Here is a 24,008-nt window from a genome sequence, read left to right as displayed (position 1 = left end):
CCTTCAGTATGCTGGAAATTCTTTATGTACACCTTTGTCTCCTGGGTGTAGGTCATGGAGCAAGAAGTCTGTAGGTCCTGCTTATACAGCAGTCATGTATTCATGGAGTTCTCACAATTATGCTTGGGGGCAGTCAATAGTTTCTGATTCATCACCCACTTTTACACACTTTGGTCACAAGTGTAAGTGAAGTGTATATGCTTCTGGTGATTAAATCTAAAAATGGTCAAGGGAGACTTAATCCTATCTTCACAGGTTTTAAGATCAGCCCAGCTAAGTTTGAAAAGACACTGGATCATAACCAGATCAGCCACAGGGTAATGGTTTGTTCTGGCCCCACCCCCATCCCCAAACTCCTTGATATTGTTGGAAGAAGTACCAGAAAGAGAAAAACAGTTATCCTTGATGTATTGAATCGATCAGTCAGTCAGTCAGCGAACATAACTGTTATGTGTTGAGGATTGAGTCAGGTTCTGGGATTACAAATACAAAGCATGAAATAATCTCTACTCACAAGGGATTTATGTTCTTCTGGAGAAACAAGTGTGAATAAATGCAGCTAACTAAAAATAATTAAATAAAGTAAGTTTAATTGGGAGGATCCTCCCAATTAGCTTCCATTTTAGGAAATAAGGAAAGGCTTACTGCAGAAAATGGTTTTTGAGGTACCTCTGAAAAGAAATGAGGGATTCTGTGAGGCAGAGGAGAGGAGGGAATGCATTTGGGGCACCGGGGATGATGAGTGCAAAGCAACTGAGATATCATGTGAGAGGAACACAAGATAGTTTTACTCATTTGTAGAACATGAAGGAGGAATTAATGTCTTTTTGACAGAAAAGATGTTTGAAGTCAGATTGTGAAAGGCTTTAAAAGCTAAACAGAGGAGGTTAAATTTGATCTGATAGGCCTAGATGGTGAACCTATAGCATAGGTGCCAGAGAGGGCACATAGAATGCACATTCACTGTCACCCTCCAGAGTTTGTTACTAGAAAGGCAGAGGGACTCCAGTGGAGCTGCTCCCCTCCCCCTCTCCACTGTGCCTGATGACATTTTTTCACAAACCCTGCCTTCTCTGCCCAGCAGCCCAATGGGTGTGCACAGGGGGGAAGGTGGGTGGCTCACAGGTGGCAGAACTGGAGGGTAGCAGAGTGCTGGGGCCACTCCCCTCCCCTTCTTCATCTTCACTGAGGACATTCCTCACTTCACCCACCCCTCTTCCAAGCAGCCCAATGGAAGTTCTTCCTTCTCCATGTGGTATAAATGGGGGCAGGGCAAAGAATGTGTTTTATGGGAGTTTGGGGGGGGCATAGCATGCTGTCTCTGAAAGGTTCACCATCACTGTGATAGGCAATAGGAAGTTCTGAGTAGAGGAGTTACATAGTCAATTCTGTGTTTAAATAAAACCATTTTGTTTAGAAGTGTGTAACATGGCCTAGAATGGTGAGAGATCAAGTCAGGGAAAACAATGAAGAGGGTATTGCAGTAATCCAGTTGAGAAGTGATGAGGATCTAACTAGTGTGGCAGCTGTGTGAGTGGAGAAAAGTCTGATGTGAGAGGTAAAGGGAGAAATAGCAAGAGTTGGCAGCTGATTAGATGAGTAGAATTAAGGAGAGTAAGGAATCGAGGATAATGCCAAGGTTGGGAACATAGCCCACTAGAAAAATGATGGTGTTCTGGTCAGAAATTAGTTCATTTGGAAGAAGTTTGGGTTTAGAAGGAAAGATAATTTTAGACATGTTGAGTTCAAAACGTTTCTGGGACATTGTTTCAAATATCCAGTAAGTAATTGGCAAGGTGACACTGAAGCTTATTGAATCGATCAGTTGGATTTATAAGTCTTTGCTTCATCTTTAGAGAGATGATAGTTAAACCTATGGCATTTGATGATAGTACCGAGAAAGAGTTTAGTGAGAGAAGAAAAGCAGGCCTAGGACATAATCACAGTTAGTGAGCACAGTGTGGATTATGGGCCACCAAGGGAGATTGAAGAGGAATTAAACAAATAAGAGAAAAATTATGAGTCACCAAAATCCAGGGAAAGGAGAAAGCTCTTGTAAATGCCCCCATTGTTATTATTATTACCATAATAATCCTATTTTAATCAAGTAAAAAGCAAAGTCCTTAATGAGGCACATGGGGAACCAAGAGGAATGGGGGGGTTGATCAGGAAAGAGAAAGATTGGAACAGCCTTTGTGGGAGCTGAGATGGGGAATTAATTAAGAAGGACTAAAAGGACTACCTGTTGACTGCCTAGTTGAGATTAGATTAATATGAATTTGTAGGGTAAACCACTCAGCAGTTTTTGAAATTTCTTCCAAATTTTTTAAATATCTCCTGAACAGGAGTGAAGGAGGTAGATGGTAGGAGTGGTCCAGGGTTGAGGTTTGGGAAGAAAAAAATGGTAATAGAACAAGAAGGGCAAGAGAGTTAAAAGGACTTAATTAAAGGATGATGATTGGAGAAGTAGATGAGTGAAATTAGGATAGAAGTAATGGCTTAAGAAAGTACTGACTGTGGTTGGCAGTGGAAGTCTTAATGAAGGTAAATAGGGAAAGGAGGGGTGAAACTTAAAGGGAGGTAGAATGGTAAGAGATAGAATACGGCAATTATCAGATTTTCTTTTTAGGGAAGTGGGACACTTTTGAATTACATAAGATCTGGTGTGGGGCCAATGTGAAGTGAAGGTCTTAGGCCTTAAGGAGGTTAAGAGGACAAAAGGTTAGAAAGTTTGAGAGAGTCATTTACCCATTTTAAAACTGCTAGTATCATGGCAGGAGTTGGGGAGAAAAATTATTAAAAACAAAAACCAGACAAAACCAAAACAATATCAGAAGAAACATAAGAACTAGATAGGTTTTTCTGCATATATTTATTATCCCTGTCTGGTCATAGGATCATTGGTTTTAGAGTTGTAAGGGGCCTTAGAGATCGTATAATTGAACTCATCATTTTACAAAGGAAGAAACTTAGGCCAAAAGAGAGGGAGTGGCTTTTACAGTGTCCTATAGGTAGTAAAGAGCAAATATAGCATTTTAACTCAAGCCTTTTGACTCCAAATTCAGTGTTCTTTTCATTACATAAAATATAGTTGCTGTTCTAAGCACTTATTTTCTTTTTTAGTTTGGCTGTTTGAGACAAACCTAGAATTTAATCATACATATAGACTTTCTTGGTATTGTTTTTGTAGTTAAAAGTCTTCCTTGTATCATTTACTTATTTTATGGTTCTGTGATCCTGTCATAGGATTGCCATTCTTCAAATGCTGTATCATTAAAGTAAGTTATTACTCGATCAGAAGGAATAGATTAGTTAGTTGCATGACATTCTTTTCAATGGAAACTTTAATTTCCTATTCCTGACCTTAAAGATTGCAGGATTTTATGTTGGTGAAAAATTTGAAATGATTCCAACAGAAATAAATTCATTTTGCCAAGGAAATAAAATCAGATATATGGTTTTTGGAAGTGTAGAGTTATGTTCTTTTATCTTTTAGCTGTATCATGGCCTCAATCTTTTTGGTATGTTTATCACAAGCTATAACATACTACTGAATTGGTTGGAAGTAGAAACCTTTAGTAGGGTTGATCCTCTAGACAGAAATCTTTTTAAACAGTACTAAGAAATAGACATTACTCAGGAAACTATTGTAATGGAAATGAATTAATTGTTGAGATTGCTAAATCTATTGTTACATCAATAGGAGATAGTGATTTGTTGATTTTTTTCCCTATTTAACTATATAACTAATTGATTAAGATTATTGTGTAAGTTCAAAGTGTTGAGATTTACTTGAACTTAAAGTCAGTTTAGTTTAAAAAAATTTCAGAAAGGCTTTTACAAGTAATTTATTTTAAAATTTCTAATCTTGTTTTATTTTCGCCTATAGGTTTTGCTACTGTTAGACAGTGACATCTAGTGTTTTCACTTTTTTTTTTTTTTTGGCTCCTGTTATATTTTGAAAGGCAAAAAAATTCTGTTAAGTACTTAGAGCAGATTTCTTTTTCTTCCTTAAAAAATTAGATATCTGTATGACTGAGCAGTGAAGAATGAGCTTATTTTAGTAACAAATTAATTAACTGTAGGACCTGTTATAATTGTAATTTTTAATACTTGATAAATACCTATTCCATGTGCTTTTCAATTCAACATTATGTAGCTTATCCATTGTATAATACTGTATGCCTCCTTATAATGAATGTATGCTGGTTTTTATTTTTTTTGTTTTGTTTTTGCTAATAGCAGCAGCATACAGAGCTTGAAGGAATCTTAGAGATTATTTAGGCCTATGTCTCTTCATTTTAGAGAGGCCTAGAACTTTAAGTGACTTGCACAAGGTCATACCATTGGTAAACTGACAAGATGAGAAATGGATTTAGGTCTTAAGATTCTTATGATTCTAATTCCAGTGGTCTATCCATGCTAGTGTGTAAATAGAATTAGCTCCAGCCCATTAATAGTCAAAAATCTACTCAACCTAGGCGTGCTAATGATGTCACTCTCACCTCCCTTAGTGGGGAGGGGAGACGAGTTACCCACACGTGACAATAAGTAACAAATCAAGAATAAGGGACTGCCCTTTGGGCAGTCCAAATCAACGTAGAAACTGCTATTTGTCCATTTGAATTAGAGGTGGACCACAGGAAGTGATGAAAGACACTATCCCTTTAAGTAAGTTAGTGAACTTCCTGTGGGGGCAGTTGCCATCTCCAACTGGAAGAAGAAGCATCTCCTGAGACCACAGAACGCTTACGCTCTATATTGTCATGTGGGTAAGTTAGGCTGACTTCCTTGGCCTTGCTGGGCCAATTCTAAACTCTGCCTATCTGGCTGTTGGGCCTTGTGGCTTACAGCTTCATTATTTAGCTTTATAACCTTCTTCTCTCTCCGTCCAGGCCTTTGGCCTGGACTATCCTCTTCCTTTTTCTCTTTATTCCTACTTTTTACCTACCAGACTGTAAATAAACTCTTCAACCGATGCTGACTTGGGTCTGATTTAATTACGGAATCAACCTAAATTGTTGATTCCTGGCGGCCACACATTTTAATATATATCTATATATCTATAAATACTTAAATTTTCCTTCTTACAATTTGGCGACCACGAAGGGACTCGAACTTCCACAATCTTTCTGAATTTTCTTGAATTCTTCTCTACTTTATACCTATCCTTAAGTCAGCCTTCTCACAGCACGCCTTGGAGCTTTCGGTCGATATAAAGCTGCTAGACTGGTGAGATCAAAAAAACTGGGGCCCTGAAAATTAAGCTAGGCTGTTTCTTTGTCTTAAGGAAAGAAATAAGCCTATTAGCTAGCCTTGGCCACACCTGGGAAGGACTGCTCAGTCCTCCTAGCCAGGCCAGGAGCACACCTGAATAAGATTTAAAAGCAGCCAAATAGAAGCAGGAGGCACTAGACTTATTTAGTAGAATTAGGGAGAGTAATTTTTTTCAGGCTACAAATAGGCTTTAACTCTATTCTATTTCAAACCGTATTTTTAGTTTTAAACTCTTTAAAAATAGAAAAAGCCTGGTGGGGCCAGCTAGAATTTAAAAAACACCGTCCCCCCCCCCCCCACAGTAGAAGGCATATAACTTAAAGAAAAGAGATTTTCAGACTTTTACAATGGAATAGAGCCTCCCAGAACCAAAATTAGCTTTTGAAAGACACTCCCAAACTGCCTCAGGCAAAAAGCCCAGTCTACCCTCAAAGAGCTTTATCTCTAGTACTCAGCCTCAGGCTATAGCCTTTGTCCTTGGCTAGGCAGGAACTAAAGGGAGTCTTAACCCAAAACAATACAACTATAGCCCAACCCTTAGTAAAAGGAAGACCTTACCCTCTAGTGACATCTACTGACTAGAGTAAGTTATAAGCAGATTTATCAATATCCTGGAACAGAATGTGGTGGTTTCAAACCATTACTGATACAGTAAATAATGGAGTTCAGACTTTAAAAGGCTGGGTCCGGTTTGTTCTATAACTCTTCTGCCCTTTGTGGCTAAACTCCTTGAAAGAGCCGTCTGGAATAGGAGTTTGCTTCCTCCCCTCTCATTTCTTCTCATCTCCCTACAATCTGGCTCCTGACTTTCCTTGTGCAGCATGTGGTCTCTGCAGGCATCTTCATGGTGTCTTCTCCAAATAGTTCACTTTGATCCAGGGAGGGAGTAAGTTTCTTATCCTAAAATTATTCTCAAAAGAATTTAAACTTTGCATTATAGGATGAACACACATTCCCCATTGGGGAGGATATTGACAAACACACGGATCATACAGGGATACATGGCTGAGTTTCGAGGTATATGAATCATTTGCCAAAAAATTATCAAAAACATTATAAAAATCCATATAAAAAATAAAAAATAATAACTTCTGAATGAAAGTGACATATGTCCAGTAAGCCCCTAATAGCAATCATGCACTTGCCCTCTCAGCAGCCAGGACTACATTAAATTGCCACAGTATGAAAGAAAGAAAATGGACTAGGTTTGGATAGGTATAAGTGGCATTAAGACATCAGGGTCTTGGAATTGAAAAGTGTAGCAATTCAGGTATACATTAATCTTGAGTGCTCAAAAAACTGACTCTTGTGTTACTTATGACTGATTTCTGAGAACTTGAGTTAATTTGAATCTCAGCCTTGCCAAATTCCTAGCACTTCCCTAAGGCTGCACTCCTGGAAGAATGTTCAGTTATCTCAGTCTCCTTAATTTACCTAAAACAATCAATTAACATATGTATTAAACAACCATAGATGCCTTAGGCCATATGAACCCCATGATCTGGGCTAAGGGGTGAAGCTCTTATCCACCAGAGCTTACTCGCTGTCTATATTATGCCAGAACTTTCTTTGTGTGTCTTCATTCTTGCCTTATGTTTTCTTTCCATTAGTCCTTAACCAGTAACCCATTTTCTCTCAGTCCCTGGTTCCCCTTTCTGAGTGTCTTATCCAATATGAATCTTCATGAAGTTGGTGGATGGCTTCAAAAGGTTGTATCCTTTGGTTTTACTACCCTTCCCCGTATCCCCCGACACCTTCATAAAGATCTTTGGGTATTTCCTTGGGCTCCTCTAGGCTGAGGAGTAGTCTCACCCTGAGTAAAGCATGGATGAACTCCACTTTGGATATATCGTTGTTGAGTATTTTGGTGTGAGATATCATGTGCCTGATTTGGATTTGGAGTATTTTTTCCACAATTGTTCTTATTTCTAAAGTTGTAATTTCTGAAGTTATTATTTCTAATTGCTTGTTTCCAGTTACTCCAGTTCATCATTATGTGACCCCTTTTTGCACAGAAGTGGCATATAAGTGATTAATATTGTGATTCCTGCAAAGGGACCACTGCTTGACATTCATTCTCTTATTCTTTTTTTACCAAATCTTTCAGTTAAAGATTTCAGTTCTTTTCTTAATACTTCTACCAAGTCATTGGTCTTTACATTTTTGGTTCATGGCCTTTTGAAATACACAAACTGAGACCCTCCTTAATTCCTAAAGGTCCATATTAGGCCAGTCTTAAAATACTCTTGGACCACTCTACAGCAGTTATTTACAAACTGTCTTATAATTTTCCTGACATCTCTCTCTTTGAAGGTCTATAGAGAGAGATGTCAGGAAAATTAGAAGACCCTATAAAAAAGATATATGTGTGTGTGTGTGTGTGTATGTGTGTGTGCGTGCGTGTGTGTGTGCGTGTGTGTGTGTGTATGAAAAGAAGCATCTGCAAAATTTAAAGAAGGTAAAATTCCTTTTCCCAAAAAATAAATTGTACTTTTTGTGAGGTATGTGAAAGAGTTTTCCTTAGAGCTTAGTGACCAGCTATTTTTATTTTCTTTTAAATTGATATAATAACAAGAAAGGCTTAAGCTTGACCCTAAAATTCTGTGGTTTTATATTTAGATGTCTTTAAAAAATTGTCCTAACAACCCTGCAAAGTAAGTAATAAAGTATTTCTCCATTTTACAGATGAGGAAACCAAGATAATTGCCCATGATTTTATAACTAACAAATGGTAGAATTGTAAATTGAAATGATCTCACTTCAAATCCAATGTCCCTTGTGTTATATACCACATTGCTTCTTAGGATGAATCTAACATCAAGAAAAGAATTTTTGGGGGCAGTTGGGTAACTCATTGGATTGAGAGTCAGGCCTAGAGACGGGAGGTCCTAGGTTCAAATCCGGCCTCAGACACTTCCCAGCTGTGTGACCCTGGGCAAGTCACTTGACCCCCATTGCCCACCCTTACCACTCTTCTACCAAGGAGCCAATACACAGAAGTTAAGGGTTTAAAAAAAATTAAAAAAAAAAAAGAAAAAAAAGAAAAGAATTTTTAAAATGTATTAAGATGTTTTCTTATTTGCATTTCTTAGTTTCCCTAAGGGGATTCCCAAGTCTGTTTAATATAAGTATTTATTTAATTATGTTGTATCTGAAATATTCAGAATTATTTCAGAGCTCTATTTCCTAGGCCTAGTTTTCTATCAAAATTTAGCTTTCAAAGTGTTTTTGTTCAGTTCTCTCTATATGATCAAGAAAAGTGTCTCCTCTTCAATGGTGTAATTTAATATATGGTTTTCTTTAAAAACAAGTTATATAAATCACTTTTTAATTATCTTTTAAAAATGAATACTAAAATATTCCTAGACATCAGAGAATTATTTTTTTTGGGAGTGCACTCTTGTATGTGGAATCATGGCATATTTTCTAACTCTGTATTTATTTTTCTGTTAGCTAGCCTATCTGTCCAGGAATTTAGATTTCTGGTTCTTTTTTTCTTGTGGTGTGAAAAGCAAAATTAGGTATTATAATTTGCTGCATTCAAACAGTGATATAAGTGTAAGAGAACACTTACTTTAGAAAAAATTCTCTCTCTAAAGCTTACTCAGAAACTATTGATTTTGACCTAGGCCCTTAATATTTTAAAAAACTGTATAGATATTGGCAAGCAGATTTCATTGGAAATGTTGTACCCACATCAACACCCTCCTTCCTCACCCCCACCCCCCCATACTTTTTTCATTTTTAGGCATTTATTCAGAAAGGAAATAATGAAAGAAAGTTTTCGCTTTCATTTGTTTTAGGCATAGTATACCATAAGAGTCCTAAAGAAATCTGTCAATGTGATCTTTTTGGAAACCAGCTTATATGTAGTGAGGCCTTTTAAAATTGTCATTCAGCTTCCTTCAACTGACTTTTAAATATTTGATTCTTTTCAAGGTTTCAAGTAAGTAAAACCTGAACTATTCTAATCTGACTCTCTGTTAAAAGTAGCAGAATATATTTCCTTTAAAAAGCCCTCTACACTGCAATATAGTTTTAAGAGAATTTCTTCATTCTTCATCTTCTGGTACATAAACTATTTTTTGCCTTTATGTAGGATTTTTAAAAATGTAAGTGATATTTTTATCTTCTCAACTTTTCCCCTCCACCATTACTAATGCATTTGCATTGGCCATATTGCATTTCAGTTGTAATAATATGGAAAAAATATATATGTTTTCACTTCCCTTAAATGAAGTTAAGTTGACTTAGGGCAAACTAAAAATGATACCCTTTGAAAGGTAGCATTCTGCACAAACTACAGTTTAAACTTCACATTATTCCTAGTCATGTATTGGGTTTAGAAGAAAAAGAATTGTGACTAAATCAGTTAAAAGAACTAACATATATCCTAATGTGTTGATGAGTATAGTAATACCTAATATTTATTTCAAGTATGCTATAATGGATTAGCATATATATATATATATATAACCAAACTCTAATCATTAAATTGTCCTATATGTTTCTTGGAAAAGTATTATTTATTCACAGTGTGGTTTTCTGAAAATATTTTTTGTTTTAGTCTCATTTAAATCTACAAATAAAATCTTAGTCTCTTTTGAGGTATTTGTAGTTATATATTATAAATATATTATTATCAATTATCAATTTTATATTATCAATTATATTTACATATTTGTATTATAAATAACATTATTATACATAACAGATACATATGTAGGTTGCAGCAGAAAAAAAATTCCATGCTGTATATGACTTAGTAAAGATAGGTTATGTTTCTGACTTTCTAAACAGGGCAAATTTAGCATACAAACATAGATTGTTGACTGGGCTTAATTCCACACTAACCCGTTATCCTACCAGTACACTAAAGCTATGGACCCATGAACCTTGTTGTATTTATGCGTAAGGGGAAGCATTAATACAGATAATATTTGATTTAACTTTGTTTTATGTTCTCTTCCCCTTGTAAATAGTCTTGGTGAAATGCCTATATCGTAATACAGGTTTTAGCATTGCCATGTTTGGCTTAGGTCAAACCTGTCAGTTGCCCTGGTTGGAATGTTGAAGCGCATGGCAGACACCAACTGGCAGTTGAACTGAGAATATAAAAGGCCCTGGAAACCCAAGGCTGGGTTCTGTTTTCCCCTGACTTCACCCTGAGCACACTCACTTACCCCTAAACCCCCCTCCTGGGCCCCGGGTGGAAGGGAGGAGGAACATGGGTAATTTAGGCCTTAGAATAGAGTAGGGTTTTAGGAACTATCTTTTAAGAGCAAATCAATATTATCTATTATCATCATTTACAAGATTAGCCAATAGATCTACTCAATTTGCTAACCAGAGACCGCTTTGCTCTGGCCGAGGGCTGGTAGCCCTCGGTCAGCCAAGACCTTCCAAGGACCTTCTACCAGCTTCAGCCAGTGATTTCATAGCAACAGATTAGTGCTACCAAGCCCTCTTACCATTGCCTTGTTCCTTCCCCAGAGATCAATAACTTCCATAGCCTTTAACCAGAGAATCCTGTGGTTATTCCCTTACCATTCAAAGGCTAAGGAGGACAAGCAACACGGAGGGAATTCTGAGCTGTTAAAGTTCAAACAAATTCCATAGTAGGGGCAGGAAGTTCTATATCCACTTCCTGCCAGTCTGCCATAACCAATTGGAGGCTGTTTCCTCAGAAAGGAGGGGTTGGCTGCCTGACACCTTAAGGGAGCCTAGTGGTAGCAGTGAGGTTTCACTGGGCACTCTGCTTTCAGGGTTTGGATCCCTGTACTATCATAATCAGGTTTCATACCCTGCTGAGGTTGTCCACTCCATCATAACAACCATCACCAACCTCCTGCTAGCTTGTTACCGGCTAAAGGCCCTTTGACCTCATCCCCTTTATAACAATATCTATGAAATAGCAGAATTAGCAGTGATTCAAAATAGTTGATATTTCACCTTAATATTATAATGAAGAAAATGAGTAAACTAAAGATTAGAGACTTATCTGTTAGTTTGAAATGCGATTGGAATAAATATTGTTAAAATGAAAATGTTTGAAGGAAATTTTACCTTCAGGAAATATAGGAATTCATGTGTTTTCTTTTATTAGAAGCTATATTGAAAATTGTGGTTTGATTTGACAATAAAATAAAGAAAAACTTTAGTGATTGTTAAGACTACCTGAAAATAATGAATTTTTGTAGTATTTTTTTGTATTATTGTTATTTGTTATGAAGATTACATTTGAACTACATTTGATTATGTGCTCTTGAAATGTGAGTTAATTGGGATTGGTTAAAACCTGATATTTGATTAATACCTTGGTGATTGTGAAATGTCTTAATACAGAACTTTGGCTATGATATGCATTGTGTCTTCTTATTTCATTGATTAGATCAAAAAGTCTTTTACTGGATAATTCCATTTGAAATTTTCAATGTGATTAGTACAAAATACATCAAGAATTTTGTTAATTATGCGATCTTATGAGAAGTTAGCTCATTAACATTTTTGTAAAATTAACTTCTGATATAAATTGGATTAGAATATTAAATCTAGTATTTAAATGCTAAATTTTTTTAAATGTGGATTTTTGTGTGTTATTGATTATACTGTTATTGCTTTAAATGCTGAAGGGATGATGTAAATTGTTTGAAACTTTGTTTGGAAATATAATGGTTAATACTGTTTTAACTGTGAAATTGCTTAAGTTCCTAGAGCTCTCTCCTGATGTTGTTTAATTGAACATATTTAAAAGCAGTAATAATACTTGTAAGGCTTCTTTAAGCCATCTCTGTGGGCAAGGTCATGAGCTGTGTGAAAAGAGCTTGCTTGGGTTATGGAATTTCTGAACAATGAAATTGGATTACTGAGAATGTACAAGTCTGTTTATGATGTAGAAGTGATTTTAAATGATTGATCTTTGTGCCAGGATGAATTTATAATTTAAGAAGAGAAGAAAAAAAGTTAAATCTCTTATGTATGGGAGCCCTTGGTAAACTTTATGTTTGTAAGAAATAAAATTAATATAGAGTGATAAAATTAAAAATATCATGGTTTCAAAGGGTTTATCCCTTTGAATGAAAGCCATTTAGAAAAATGAAGCCACCTGCCTGTTGAATTATTTTAAAGGGACCCACCATTTACCTGTTCCCGTCCTCCTCCTGCTCCACAATCACAAAGAGGAGAAAGAGCCCATCCTGGCACTCCCTATTTAACCTTCTGTTTAATGTTATTAGATAATTGACTACGTCATTTATGTAAGCCAGGAATTATGGGAAATGTAGTTTGAAAGATATCTAAATGTCCACAGGAAGTTTAGATCAGGGACCTCCAGATAAATTCAAAGACCCCCAAATTTCCAATATCACATTCCCCCTGAAGATCTTTGGGTGCCTAGTCACCCTAAGTGATCACTTTACATAATCGTCTTGTACTCACAAAGGTCTTCTAATTACAATAGAGATAAGAGGGAAATGGAAGAGAGAGAAAGCAAAACCAATGTTTTGCTAGGCACATTGACAAAAAGCCAATTAGGGGGCAGTCCCCTTTGACATAAGTGTGTACATTCAAAACAAATGCATTCAATTCCCTGTAGTTCAATCAACTGCACTCTAAAATTCATTCTGGATCTTCTTGATGCAGTCAGTGTAGGTTCTTCAGGCATCTTCATGGTGCCTTCTCCAAACAGGTTTGTTGTCTGGATTCTGGGAAGATGGCAAATTTCTTATCCTGAAATTACTCTCAAAAGAATTTAAACTTTACATTATAGATTATAAAACATACATTCTCTTCTGAGGAGAATTATTTCCCCCCTGAAATTACTCTCAAAAGAAGTTAAAGTTTACATTATAGATTATAATACAGACATTCTGTTTATAAAACATATCCACCCCCTGAGGAGAATTAATAACACATTCTCCCTGAAGAGGGTTAAGGCCAACACCCAGATCAGCTAAGGATACATCAATGAGTTATGGGGTTGTATGAATCAATTGGCAAAAGAAATAAAGATAAAAAAATCCAAATAAAAGCTAAAAAAATAACTTGTGAATGAAATGTAAAATATCAACAACTTATGTGCAAAAATGTAAGGAAAATAAACTTATAACAGGTCCTCGAATCAATTAAAGTGATTTAAACAATTGTACAATAATGTGGAAAGAAGAAGGTATGGCTTGACCCCAAGGAGACCAATGAAATTGCCAATGCTAATTCCCGTCAGCAAATACGGAAGCTGATTAAAGATGGGCTTATCATCCGGAAGCCTGTTACTGTTCACTCTCGTGCCAAAAAAATACTCTGGCCTGACGGAAGGGGAGGCACATGGGTATTGGTAAGAGAAAGGGTACTGCCAATGCCCATATGCCTGAGAAGCTGACCTGGATGAGAAGAATGAGGATTCTGCGCCGTCTACTCTGAAGATACCATGAATCCAAAAAGATTGACCGACATATGTACCACAGCCTGTATTTGAAGGTGAAGGGAAATGTGTTCAAGAACAAGTGGATCCTCATGGAGCACATTCATAAACTGAAGGCAGATAAGGCCCAGAAGAAGCTCCTGGCTGACCAGGCTGAAGCTTGTTGATCCAAGACTAAGGAAGCAAGAAAGCGCCTGGAAGATCGTTCTACAGGCTAAGAAAGAGGAGATCATCAAGACTTTGTCCAAAGAAGAGGAGACCAAGAAATGATTCTCCCCCATCTCCTTTGTATATAGTACCCTTCTATTTGGCTCATAAAATAAAAATTGGTCAGTCTATCAATCAAAAAAAATAAATAAAAGTCATTAATGTCTACAAGGGAACTCCCCGGAAATTCTCTGATGTGGTATAATGAGAAAGAAGGGTTTTGTTTGTTTGTTTGTTTTTTTATACTTCCCAAGTCTTAGTCAGTGGCTGGGGTTGCTCCAGAAGGTGACTGGAGTCCGCAGCAGCAGCTGGATGTGGCAGGGAGCATCAGCAGGCAGGGCAGGAGTCAGTGGAAGAGGCATCTGAGGGGATGGGGAGTCGGAATCTAGGTTCTGGGATCAGCATTTGGGCAGAAGGTCAGAAATGGCTTACTCGCCAGGGAGGGTCAGGTGATGGAGCAGTGTCCACGGGGAATGTATGAATTGGGAGTCAGGGATATGCTGCTAGAGCTATCAGCAAAAGCATGGTGTTTGCTAGTAAAGTAACTTTCCCCTTGCCCTGAAAAGTTCCTCAAAGGAAAATAGCTGAGTGCAGAAAAATAAGTTTCCCCTTTCAAAATGTTACTCAAAAGAACTGAGCAAAGTGGCTAAAAATAGCATAAAAATGGCAAGAACAAGTCCACAGCTCTAGAGAGGATCTGGAGGTGTCTCAGAGTTCTGCCCATGAGGGGAGGGTAAAAAATTATGGCAGAAATGTGGCTTGTTATATAATCAGAAAAATTGAGTTACATCTCCAAACTTCTGGTTGCTATTAATGTAAGAAATAAAATTAATATTGAGTGATAAAATTGAAAATATCATGGCTTCAAAGGGTTTATTGAAATTGAAGGGTTTATTCATGGGAAACATGGAAAGGAAGAGATAATGGGGAAAGGCATCTGAATGATAAGAAATGAAGTGAACGGGAGTAGAAGGAGCTTTTGGGGAATGGCCTAGTTTTTTTCAAGTGAAATAGGAATCAATTTTCAGCTGGGAGGGCAGAGAGAGCAGGAGCTATGAGAGAACTGAAGGGAGATGAAAAGGTTTAGAAAAGCTACTGTGGTCAGTGTAATACTGAATTGATTATGGAGGTATAAGGGACTACCTTGTCAAAATGAGGGCCAAGTTGAGGTTATTTAATATAAATTCATAGTAGGTAGTGGATGATAGGAGTAATTTAAGGCTGAGGCTTGGCAGGGCTAATTTGGTAATAGGATAATGAGACAAGGGAATTGAGAAGATGAGTTGAACTGATTCACCCTAGAGGAGAGACAAATGTAGCCTGGAGAAATCGAAGTCAGGATGAAGAACAAGGTTTGGGTGGCAAGGCAGAGAGACAACAAATTCATAAACACAGAAGTGTAATACTTGAGGGTGAAGATGGCAAGGATATGACATCTTAGTGTACATTTGAAGTGGGGTTGAAGAGTCATGGGAAATGAGTAAATTTGAGGACCTGGGAGATTAGAATATTTGAGAGAATATCCATATTTATGTATTGAAGCTCCTAGAATGAGGGCAAGAGTTTGGCTATGTGAATTCCTTCTGACAGGGACCCTTTTTTTCCCTCTTCCTCCTTAGCTTCCCTATTATCAACCAACATACTTATATCTCCCTCATCTTTAAAAAAAAAAAAAAAACAACAAACCCTTACTTGGTCCAGATGTTCCTGATAGCTATGATTCTATCCATCTCTTCCCTTTTGTGATTAGAAAGTCACCAGTAACTGAACAGTTTCAGTGGGATGATGAGATAGTAAATCAATACTATAGGAAATTAAAAATAAAATAGGAAAAGTAGTGAAGGCATCCATTATATATGGGCTTTTTAAAGGGTGTTAGCCACAACGGGCAGAAGAGATATGTAATGATATTTAGGGATAGAAGGATCAGATGATGGTTTTTGGCAGATGAGAGAAATTGGCATATTTGGAGGCAATAGCAAAACAACGAGTTGAGAGGGAGATATTGAAAATAAGTGAAAGAATGGAGATGGCAGAGATGCAGTCTTTTGGAGGAGAAAGGATGGAATGGGAGCATTTGAGCAGGGAGAGGGGTTAGCCATGGTAAGGAGTGAGGCCACTTCATATCAAACAAGGGAAAGGAGGAGAAAGTGGCAGATGGTGCTTGAATGATAGGAGATGAGGGGAGAAGGGGGAAGAAGGAGAATAGTGGATGGCCTTAATTTTTTTGTGAGATAGAAGGCAAGGATCTCGGCTGAGAGAATGCAGAGAGGGGGAGTCATGGAAAATTTGAGGAGAGATGAAAAGATTTGGAAGAGCAGCTGTGGAGAATGAGATAGTGAATTAATAAAAGAGGAATAATAGGATTGCCAAAAGCCATGGGAGGTTTCATAACATAAATTTGTAGTGGATTCAGAATGGTTTCAGGATTTTTTTCCACCTTCATTCAGCAGTATATGTGTAGAAGCAAAGATGAGAAATGGTGGGAGTGACCCATGGCAGAGGCTTGGCAAGGTGTAAATATGATAGGGGGAACTAGAAATTCAAAAGAAGATAGTGTCAAGATGAATTGGCTCAGGAAGAAGTAAAGATGGGGAGGAGAGGAGAGTGGCTAGTGTATTGGAGAAGATTTGGGATTGAGGGATCAAAGGATTAGAAGCCATGGTGCAGATGAAGTGTAAGGTTATATAAAAGAAAACAGAGGGAGAGAGGAAAAGCCAATAGATATAGATTTCAGAATTCTTGAACATAGAGGTGGTTTGTTTTTAGGTGATCATAAGATTGAGTGTTGAACTATTTTTGTATGAATTAGAGGTAGAGTAACTCATGGGAATTGAGTAGGTTGAGGAAATGAATGGCTAGAGTATTTGAGGAGAATTAATATGTATGTTGAAGTTCCCATGTATGAGGGCTAGAGGTGAGGAGGAAAAAAAAAGTTAACTAGGTATCAAACTTTGAGGAATGAAAGGGAGTAACCTGAAGTTCTGTTAGACAACAGCTAACAGGATTTTGATTGAGTAGTAGGTATGAATTGGATGAACCTCAAAGGAAAAGATTATACGTTGCTCTCCCTCTCATACTTTATGATGTAGTAATACTAATTAGCTTATTGTTTCGCACACACACACACATATATATATGTATATATGTATATATAAACATACACATACACATGCACACACATTCTTTCTCAAACCTCTGTGCTTATATACAGGATCCCATACCTATAATATTATTCCCCTTCTCAAGTCCATGTCTTGGAATACCTTGTTTCTTTCAAAACTTAGCTCAGATTCCATGCCTTTTAAATATATCGCAAATAATTTCAATGTCTTTACATCCTGCTTGTGATTTTAAAAAATGATCAGAACCTGAATTTTTGCATGGTACTTTGAGTGATAGTCAAATAGGAGTATATTTTAAAATTCTTTAGAACACTTCTAGTAGCTAATTTTGTATCTTACTGACCTCGCTTGATATTGAAAAGACAAAGGAAAACTATACCTTTTTATTAAATTGAGGAAGCAATTTTTTACTTTTGACATTTTAATTTAGATTATTTGAAGACATGTGTGTATATTTATTCCTATGTTCTCATGTTATTTTTAGTGTTTGAATAGAATTTTATTAGAAAAAATATTTTTGTTGTTCACTTTTTAGACTTCTCATGATCTTTCACTTAAAAGAAATAGTTCTAAAGGAGGAATAACAAACACTACTTTCAGGAATTAGCTTACTAACATTTTCTTTGTAGATAAAAAGAATATTTTTCAGTTTTATTAATTGGACAGTTCTGAATGGATGAATGCTCTTCACTGATTACTCCATAGATATTAAAACAATTTTTTTCTTTATTAATAGTAGAAATAAAATATAAAATTTCAGATAATTTTTCAAAATTTAATTTTGGCCATTAATGTTAATTTTATTCATCTTTTATATAGTTTTCTTCTTTTGCATACTCTGTTCACTACTGAAGATGTTAACAGTTTATAATAGTTGAATAGTAGGCAGGCATGAGAAAAGGTAGAAAGAGAATGCAGAATAATCTACTCATTTAATGATTAAATTCTGGTTATAAAATCTGATTAAAGATAAAAGCTAAAAATGATTTTCATTTGTGACTTTTAGAATGAAAAAGATTTGGAACAGTACTCCCTTTAAGACTTTTTGATAGGGGGCAGCTGGGTAGCTCAGTGGAGTGAGAGTCAGGCCTAGAGACAGGAGGTCCTAGGTTCAAACCCGGCCTCAGCCACTTCCCAGCTGTGTGACCCTGGGCAAGTCACTTGACCCCCATTGCCCACCCTTACCAATCTCCCACCTATGAGACAATACACCGAAGTACAAGGGTTAAAAAAAAAAAGACTTTTTGATAAAAAAAGTCAGTAGAAAGTTAAAATTTTTAAGGCATACTTTATTCTTTCACGCCCTGTTAAATGAATATTATGCCATTGTACTTTTCCTCCCAGGAAAATGAAAATATCCAGAAAGTAGCTTCCTTTTCCCATATATTTACTTTTTAAATACAAGAAAATACTTCCTTGATTAGAATAATATTTACTTTAATATCATTTTTCAGTTTCATGGTTAAACTACAGTGGATTTGTGTAATTGTATTTGTCATCTAGTTTCTTATACTATCTTATAAAGTAATATTTTTGTTTTATGCAGAAAATCTTGCAACTACTACCTGAAAGGATTTTTTTCCGATGGCATTACCACAGTATAGGTAAGATTAAATTTTTAAAAATTTCTAATACTGTTAATCAATAATTATTTTTTCTGGGTTATTCATGTATTATCATGGAAAGCATATTTCCTTATTGCTCATTTTCATAAATGAGTAATCTTATAAAACTCAAACCCCCAAACAGAAACCCAAATAAACAACTGAAAAATCTTATGCTTTCATCTGTATTCTTTTTTTATTTTTTTTATATTTTTATTTTTTTTAAACCCTTAACTTCTTTGTATTGGCTCCTAGGTGGAAAAGTGGTAAGGGTGGGCAATGGGGGTCAAGTGACTTGCCCAGGGTCACACAGCTGGGAAGTGTCTTGAGGTTGGATTTGAACCTAGGACCTCCCGTCTCTAGGCCTGGCTCTCAATCTACTGAGCTACCCAGCTGCCCCGCTTTCATCTGTATTCTGACTCCCAATAGTTCTTTCTATGGAGGTGAATCGGATTCTTTGTCTTGATTCCCTCAGAATTGTTCTGGATCATTGTATTGCTGATAATAGCTAAGTCTATCACAGTGGATCATTCCTCAGTATTGCTATTATTATATACAATGTTTTCATGGTTCTGCTTATTTCACTCTGTGTCAGTTCATGTAGGCTTTCCAGCTCTTTCTGAAATTATCCTGTTTATCATTTCTTATATAGCACAATAGTATTCCATCACCATCATATAATTAATAACAATCAAATTCTAACGAATTTCTCCCTACAACAAGATTTTCAAATTAATTTGAACAAGAGAATTTATTCATACTAAGAAATAGTCTTAAAGTAACTTACTAATCCAGCAAGAGGAACTTTAGACAAATAATTTTTGAATTCCAAACAATTTTAGAAATTCCAGACACTTTTCTTAAAATAATTTCTTTGGACAAGTGGTAAATTTCTAATTCCTTGTAAAAAAAACCACAACAACAAAATATTTCCTCCTTACCCCATCCAAACCACTCAGCTCACATTAACTCCCACTTTTGAATATTTTGAGGTGTGATAGCAATGAATGATGTACTTGATAATAGTAATGATAACAATCATAGTAACTGACTTTTAGATAGCACTTAAAATATGCCAGGTACTGTGCTAAGCATTTTACAATTATCTCATTTGTTCCTCACAGTGAACAACTTGGGGTAGTAGGTACTATTATTATCTCCATTTTACAAATGAAGAAACTAAGAGAAACAGAGGTATTTCACTTGATAAGAAAATTACCACTACTCATTTAAGCCACATTAATGGATTTTATAAACTTATCAACACGTTCTAAACTGTTGAATTTATAATTTTAAGAATATGAGAGAGAACTGTTAGTAAAGATTATAGGAAAAAACAAAATAATGTAGGGAAAATAGGAATATGTCAGTTGTAGGAAAAGTAATACAATACCACTTTTTTAAGGAAATGCACTATTATGTGGGCATATTTAATAAATACTTTCTGCACTTCTCCCCATTCTGAAAGTCTTTTCCCTTGCTGTAATTCTGAGTTTTTTCAGTTTTACTATTGCAGATATTTGTTTAATTAATAGTCTTAAGTGCTTTAACAGAGTGATCATATACTCCAGATGACTCTCTTAAACTGATTTTTAAACTATGCAAGGAAATGGTGAATTTTTACATAGATAAATATGGCATTTAATGGTATATTACACAGTATAAAAATGCTGGGCTTTTCTAGTCAGTAGTAATGGTATCTGTCTTGTCACATCTTTCAAATAAAGTGAATATACATAAATATATTATACATAGACATATATATTCCAGTAAGTTAGGATATACTTGCCATAGAATACCATTTAGTATTTAGTTATACTAAAATTGAGAAATGAATTTTAACATTAAGCACAAGAAAGATATAACTGGCTCCTATGTCTAAAATTTATTTTCTCTTTATTTCCACTTCCTGAACTATATCTTTTGACCTAGCCATATCATTATTACATTTATTTCCTAAGGTGATAAGGGAGAAAAAGAAAAAGAACCTATATATTCTAAATTATTTATAGCAGCTCTCTGGTGGCCAAGAAATGGAAATTGAAGGGATACCCTTCAAATAGGGAGTGACTAAATAAGTTGTGGCATATGATTGTGGTAGAATACTACCATGCCATAAGAAATGACAAACAGGTTAATTTTTTTGAAAGCATGGAAAGACATACATGATATTATAAGCAGTGAAATGACCAGAACCAAAAGAATATTATTATATTCTAACAGAAATAGTGTTTGAAGAGTAATGTGAGTCTACCTCCAGGGAAAGAACTATTAAATATAAATGAGCAAAATACATACATATATACATATATATATGTTTTTGTTAAATGATATCTTCTTTAATGAGGGGAGAGGGGAAGAGAGAGAGTTACCTGGGTTTTTTAATGTAATAAAGATAAAAAATTTTAAATAAAAAATTTCTTTTTATTCAAATTCCAGCACACAATGTAGTCTAAAGTCGATATCATATACAATTGTGACATTCATTATAGGTTTTGAGACCATAAAAAAGGAATGGATTGTGATGAGAAATATAATATTTTGATCTTCACTAGGTACAATCTTTCTTCAATTTTGTTTGTGTAAATTATGTAAAAAAATACTCATTTTCTTCAGATAGCATTTTAAAATTCCTAAGGATAAGTAGACCCTGAGCATGAATAAATTTAGAATTATGTCCAAAATTAACTTAGTTTATTATATTCTGAAACTCTTTTCTTGAAGGAAGTGAATGATTTTAGCTTAATTCCACATTCTAGTTAAGTTAGGTACTGATGATTCTTCCTAAAAGTAATGACACCTAAGTATTTCAATCTTACATTGGCTTGAACTGATGTTTTTTTTTTTATTTTTTTATTTTGGTGTAATATATTGTGCTATTTAATTGGGAATATGTTATTGGGAATTATAATATCTATATTATTTAATGTTTTTTTTTTAACCCTTACCTTCTGTCTTAGAATTGATGCTAAGTATCAGTTCCAGGGCAGAAGAGCAATAAGGGTAGGCAATGTGGGTTAAAAGACTTGCCCAGAGTCACACAGCTAGGAAGTGTCTGAGGACAGATTTGAGCCCAGGATCTTTGGTCTCTAGGCCTGGCTTTCAATCCACTGAGCCACCCAGCTGTCCCTGAAGTTCATTTTAAATGTTATCTCACTTAACCCTTGTCATATGTGGACTTTCTGGACTATTAGCATGAAAGGATTAAAACATCTGTTTAATAATAATTAGTTTTTAAATATTCCGAACTTGACAGATACATAGTGACTAGAGAATATGATTACCTCTTATTTCTCGTTTAGTGGCTATATTGCTGATGGTGACTTGGTTTACTAGTCAAAGAACTAGAGATAATTTACATTTTTTTAAAAAAACTTTTACTTTCCATCTTAGAATAAATACTGCATATTGATTCCAAGGCAGAAGAGCATTAAGGAATCAGTGATGAGGTTAAGTGACTTGCCCAGGCACACAACCACCAGGAAGTATTTGAGGTCACATTTGAACTCAGGTCCTGAATTTTGGCCTGGTTCTAAATCCACTAAGCCATCGAGTTGCACCCTAGAGATAATTTACTTTAACCATGTTCTTTATATTACTTCCTAGCCATTTTATTTATGTTTTTTTTTTAACCGATTCTTAAAGTCCTTACCAAAATAGTCACGGAAACACTCCAGTGACCATCCTTCTGCATGAATCTACATGGCCTCTGGTCTGGAGGGAGACATTTTTTGCTAGTCTGCCTTTCTGTATTTTACTCACATGGTGACCCTACAGACCAGCTGTCCAGTGTGGTTTTCTTGGCAGAGACACTGGAGTGATTTGCCATTTCCTTCTCCAGGGGATGAAGGCCTCCAGAGGTTGCCCATATCACAAAGTTCATGTATGAGGCCGGATTTGACGGCTCTTCCTGGGCTCTTCCTGACTCCAGACCTGGCAACTTTAACCCTTGAGCCATCTAGGCAAAGGGATGTTAGTAACTTGCCCAAGGTCATACAGCTAGTAAGTCTCTGAGACTGTATTTGAACTCATGTCTTCCTGATTGCAGCACTCCCTCTATTGAGCCATTAAATTGAATTGAGTTGAAAGAACTGAGCAGTCAAGTTTCAAATAGTAACACTGGTAACTGTTTGTACTTTTGTTTTAGAGGAAAAGGCTTAGGAAAAAAACAGATTACACAAAATATCCTGTTTTTAATCCAAGAGCTCACTGAACTACTCTGTCATGGGTAAATAATGATACTGCTGGTAGTGGAAATAATGGGTAGAAATAAAAATTCAAGACCAGGTAAAATCTGTTAATTTTAGTTAGCCAAGATAGAAATAAAAAGAAGTTAACAGAGATTGTTTTAAAATTCTTAACTACAACCTCAGAGTACCAAGGGATATTTTAAAATTTGACCATTGTTTTAAAATGCACATTAAGAAAATAGATCTTTTCTTTCCCTTGAGCCAGTGGAACTTGTCCATGTTGTCCCATTAATTCTTTACAAAGGATTTACCTGGTAATCTGGGAACCATTCTCTGGCCCTTTTGACATTCTGGATACCAAAAGTTTCCATTTTCTTAGGACACAAGTTTCTTATATTGAAGAATAGAAAACATTGTGCTATCTTTCATTTGATCCTGGTTTTAATACTGAAAGGGACCTTAAAAGCTCCATAGTTCAATCTTATTTTATAAATGAAGGAATACACTGAGGCATTCTGACTTGCCCCAGGTCATACAGGTAGTAGAGAAAGGAGGTGAACTCAAGTTCTTTGAACCCAAATCAGATAAGTCTTCCTTTGTAATAAAATTTGTATTTTCTATTTGTAATACACTGCTTTTCAGTAAAATATGTTGACTTCTATTTGTAATACACTGCTTTTCAGTAAAATATGTTGAAAATAAAGCTTTTTTTCTGACACGAGGGATTTTATTCTTAACATACATAAGATGATAGTTAATGTCCACAGAATTGGCCTAGCCAGTTAGATTTCATTTACTAATTATATATTGGGCATCTGTTTTATGTCATTTTGCTCTATACTAGGGTTATAAGATATAGTTAGTGAACCTGATACACTTATCAAATCACTGAGACATGATTGGTACTCATGGAAAGTAATAAATGATATAAGGCCTCATAGGATTGTCTTAAAAACCTCAAAGTGGTATGACCCAACTTTTAAATGTACTACATCAGATACTGTGTTAAAAGCTTAGTACACAATTATAAGAATGCACTGTTGGTCCCTCATTTTTTTTCTTGGCACCATCCTCCCCTCCCCCAATGCATTCTCTCTTCTCTTCAGCCTTTCAGAATCTCTAGTGCCTTTAAGATTCATGTCAGGCTCTGCCTTAGATAATCTTCCCAAGCTGCTAATGCCTTCTC

The 24,008-nt window shown here is 35.8% G+C and overlaps 1 protein-coding gene and 1 pseudogene across 2 annotated transcripts in view; both read left to right on the top strand.

Moving 5' to 3' along the window:
• The window catches only part of RALGAPA2 (Ral GTPase activating protein catalytic subunit alpha 2), a 477,726-nt gene that overhangs the window by 72,360 nt on the left and 381,358 nt on the right, over nucleotides 1-24,008 (top strand). For both annotated transcript variants that reach the window (XM_044663434.1, XM_044663433.1), the window contains exon 4: nucleotides 18,575-18,632. In XM_044663434.1, coding sequence (XP_044519369.1) covers nucleotides 18,575-18,632 — 58 coding nt within the window. The remainder of the gene's footprint in view (nucleotides 1-18,574; nucleotides 18,633-24,008) is intronic.
• LOC123236577 lies at nucleotides 654-16,994 on the top strand (annotated as a pseudogene).

Source organism: Gracilinanus agilis, chromosome 2 (genome assembly GCF_016433145.1).
Source record: "Gracilinanus agilis isolate LMUSP501 chromosome 2, AgileGrace, whole genome shotgun sequence".
Classification (NCBI taxonomy): Eukaryota; Metazoa; Chordata; class Mammalia; order Didelphimorphia; family Didelphidae; genus Gracilinanus; species Gracilinanus agilis.
Note: the sequence above shows the minus strand (reverse complement) of the source record. Positions and strands in the feature narration are given on the sequence as shown.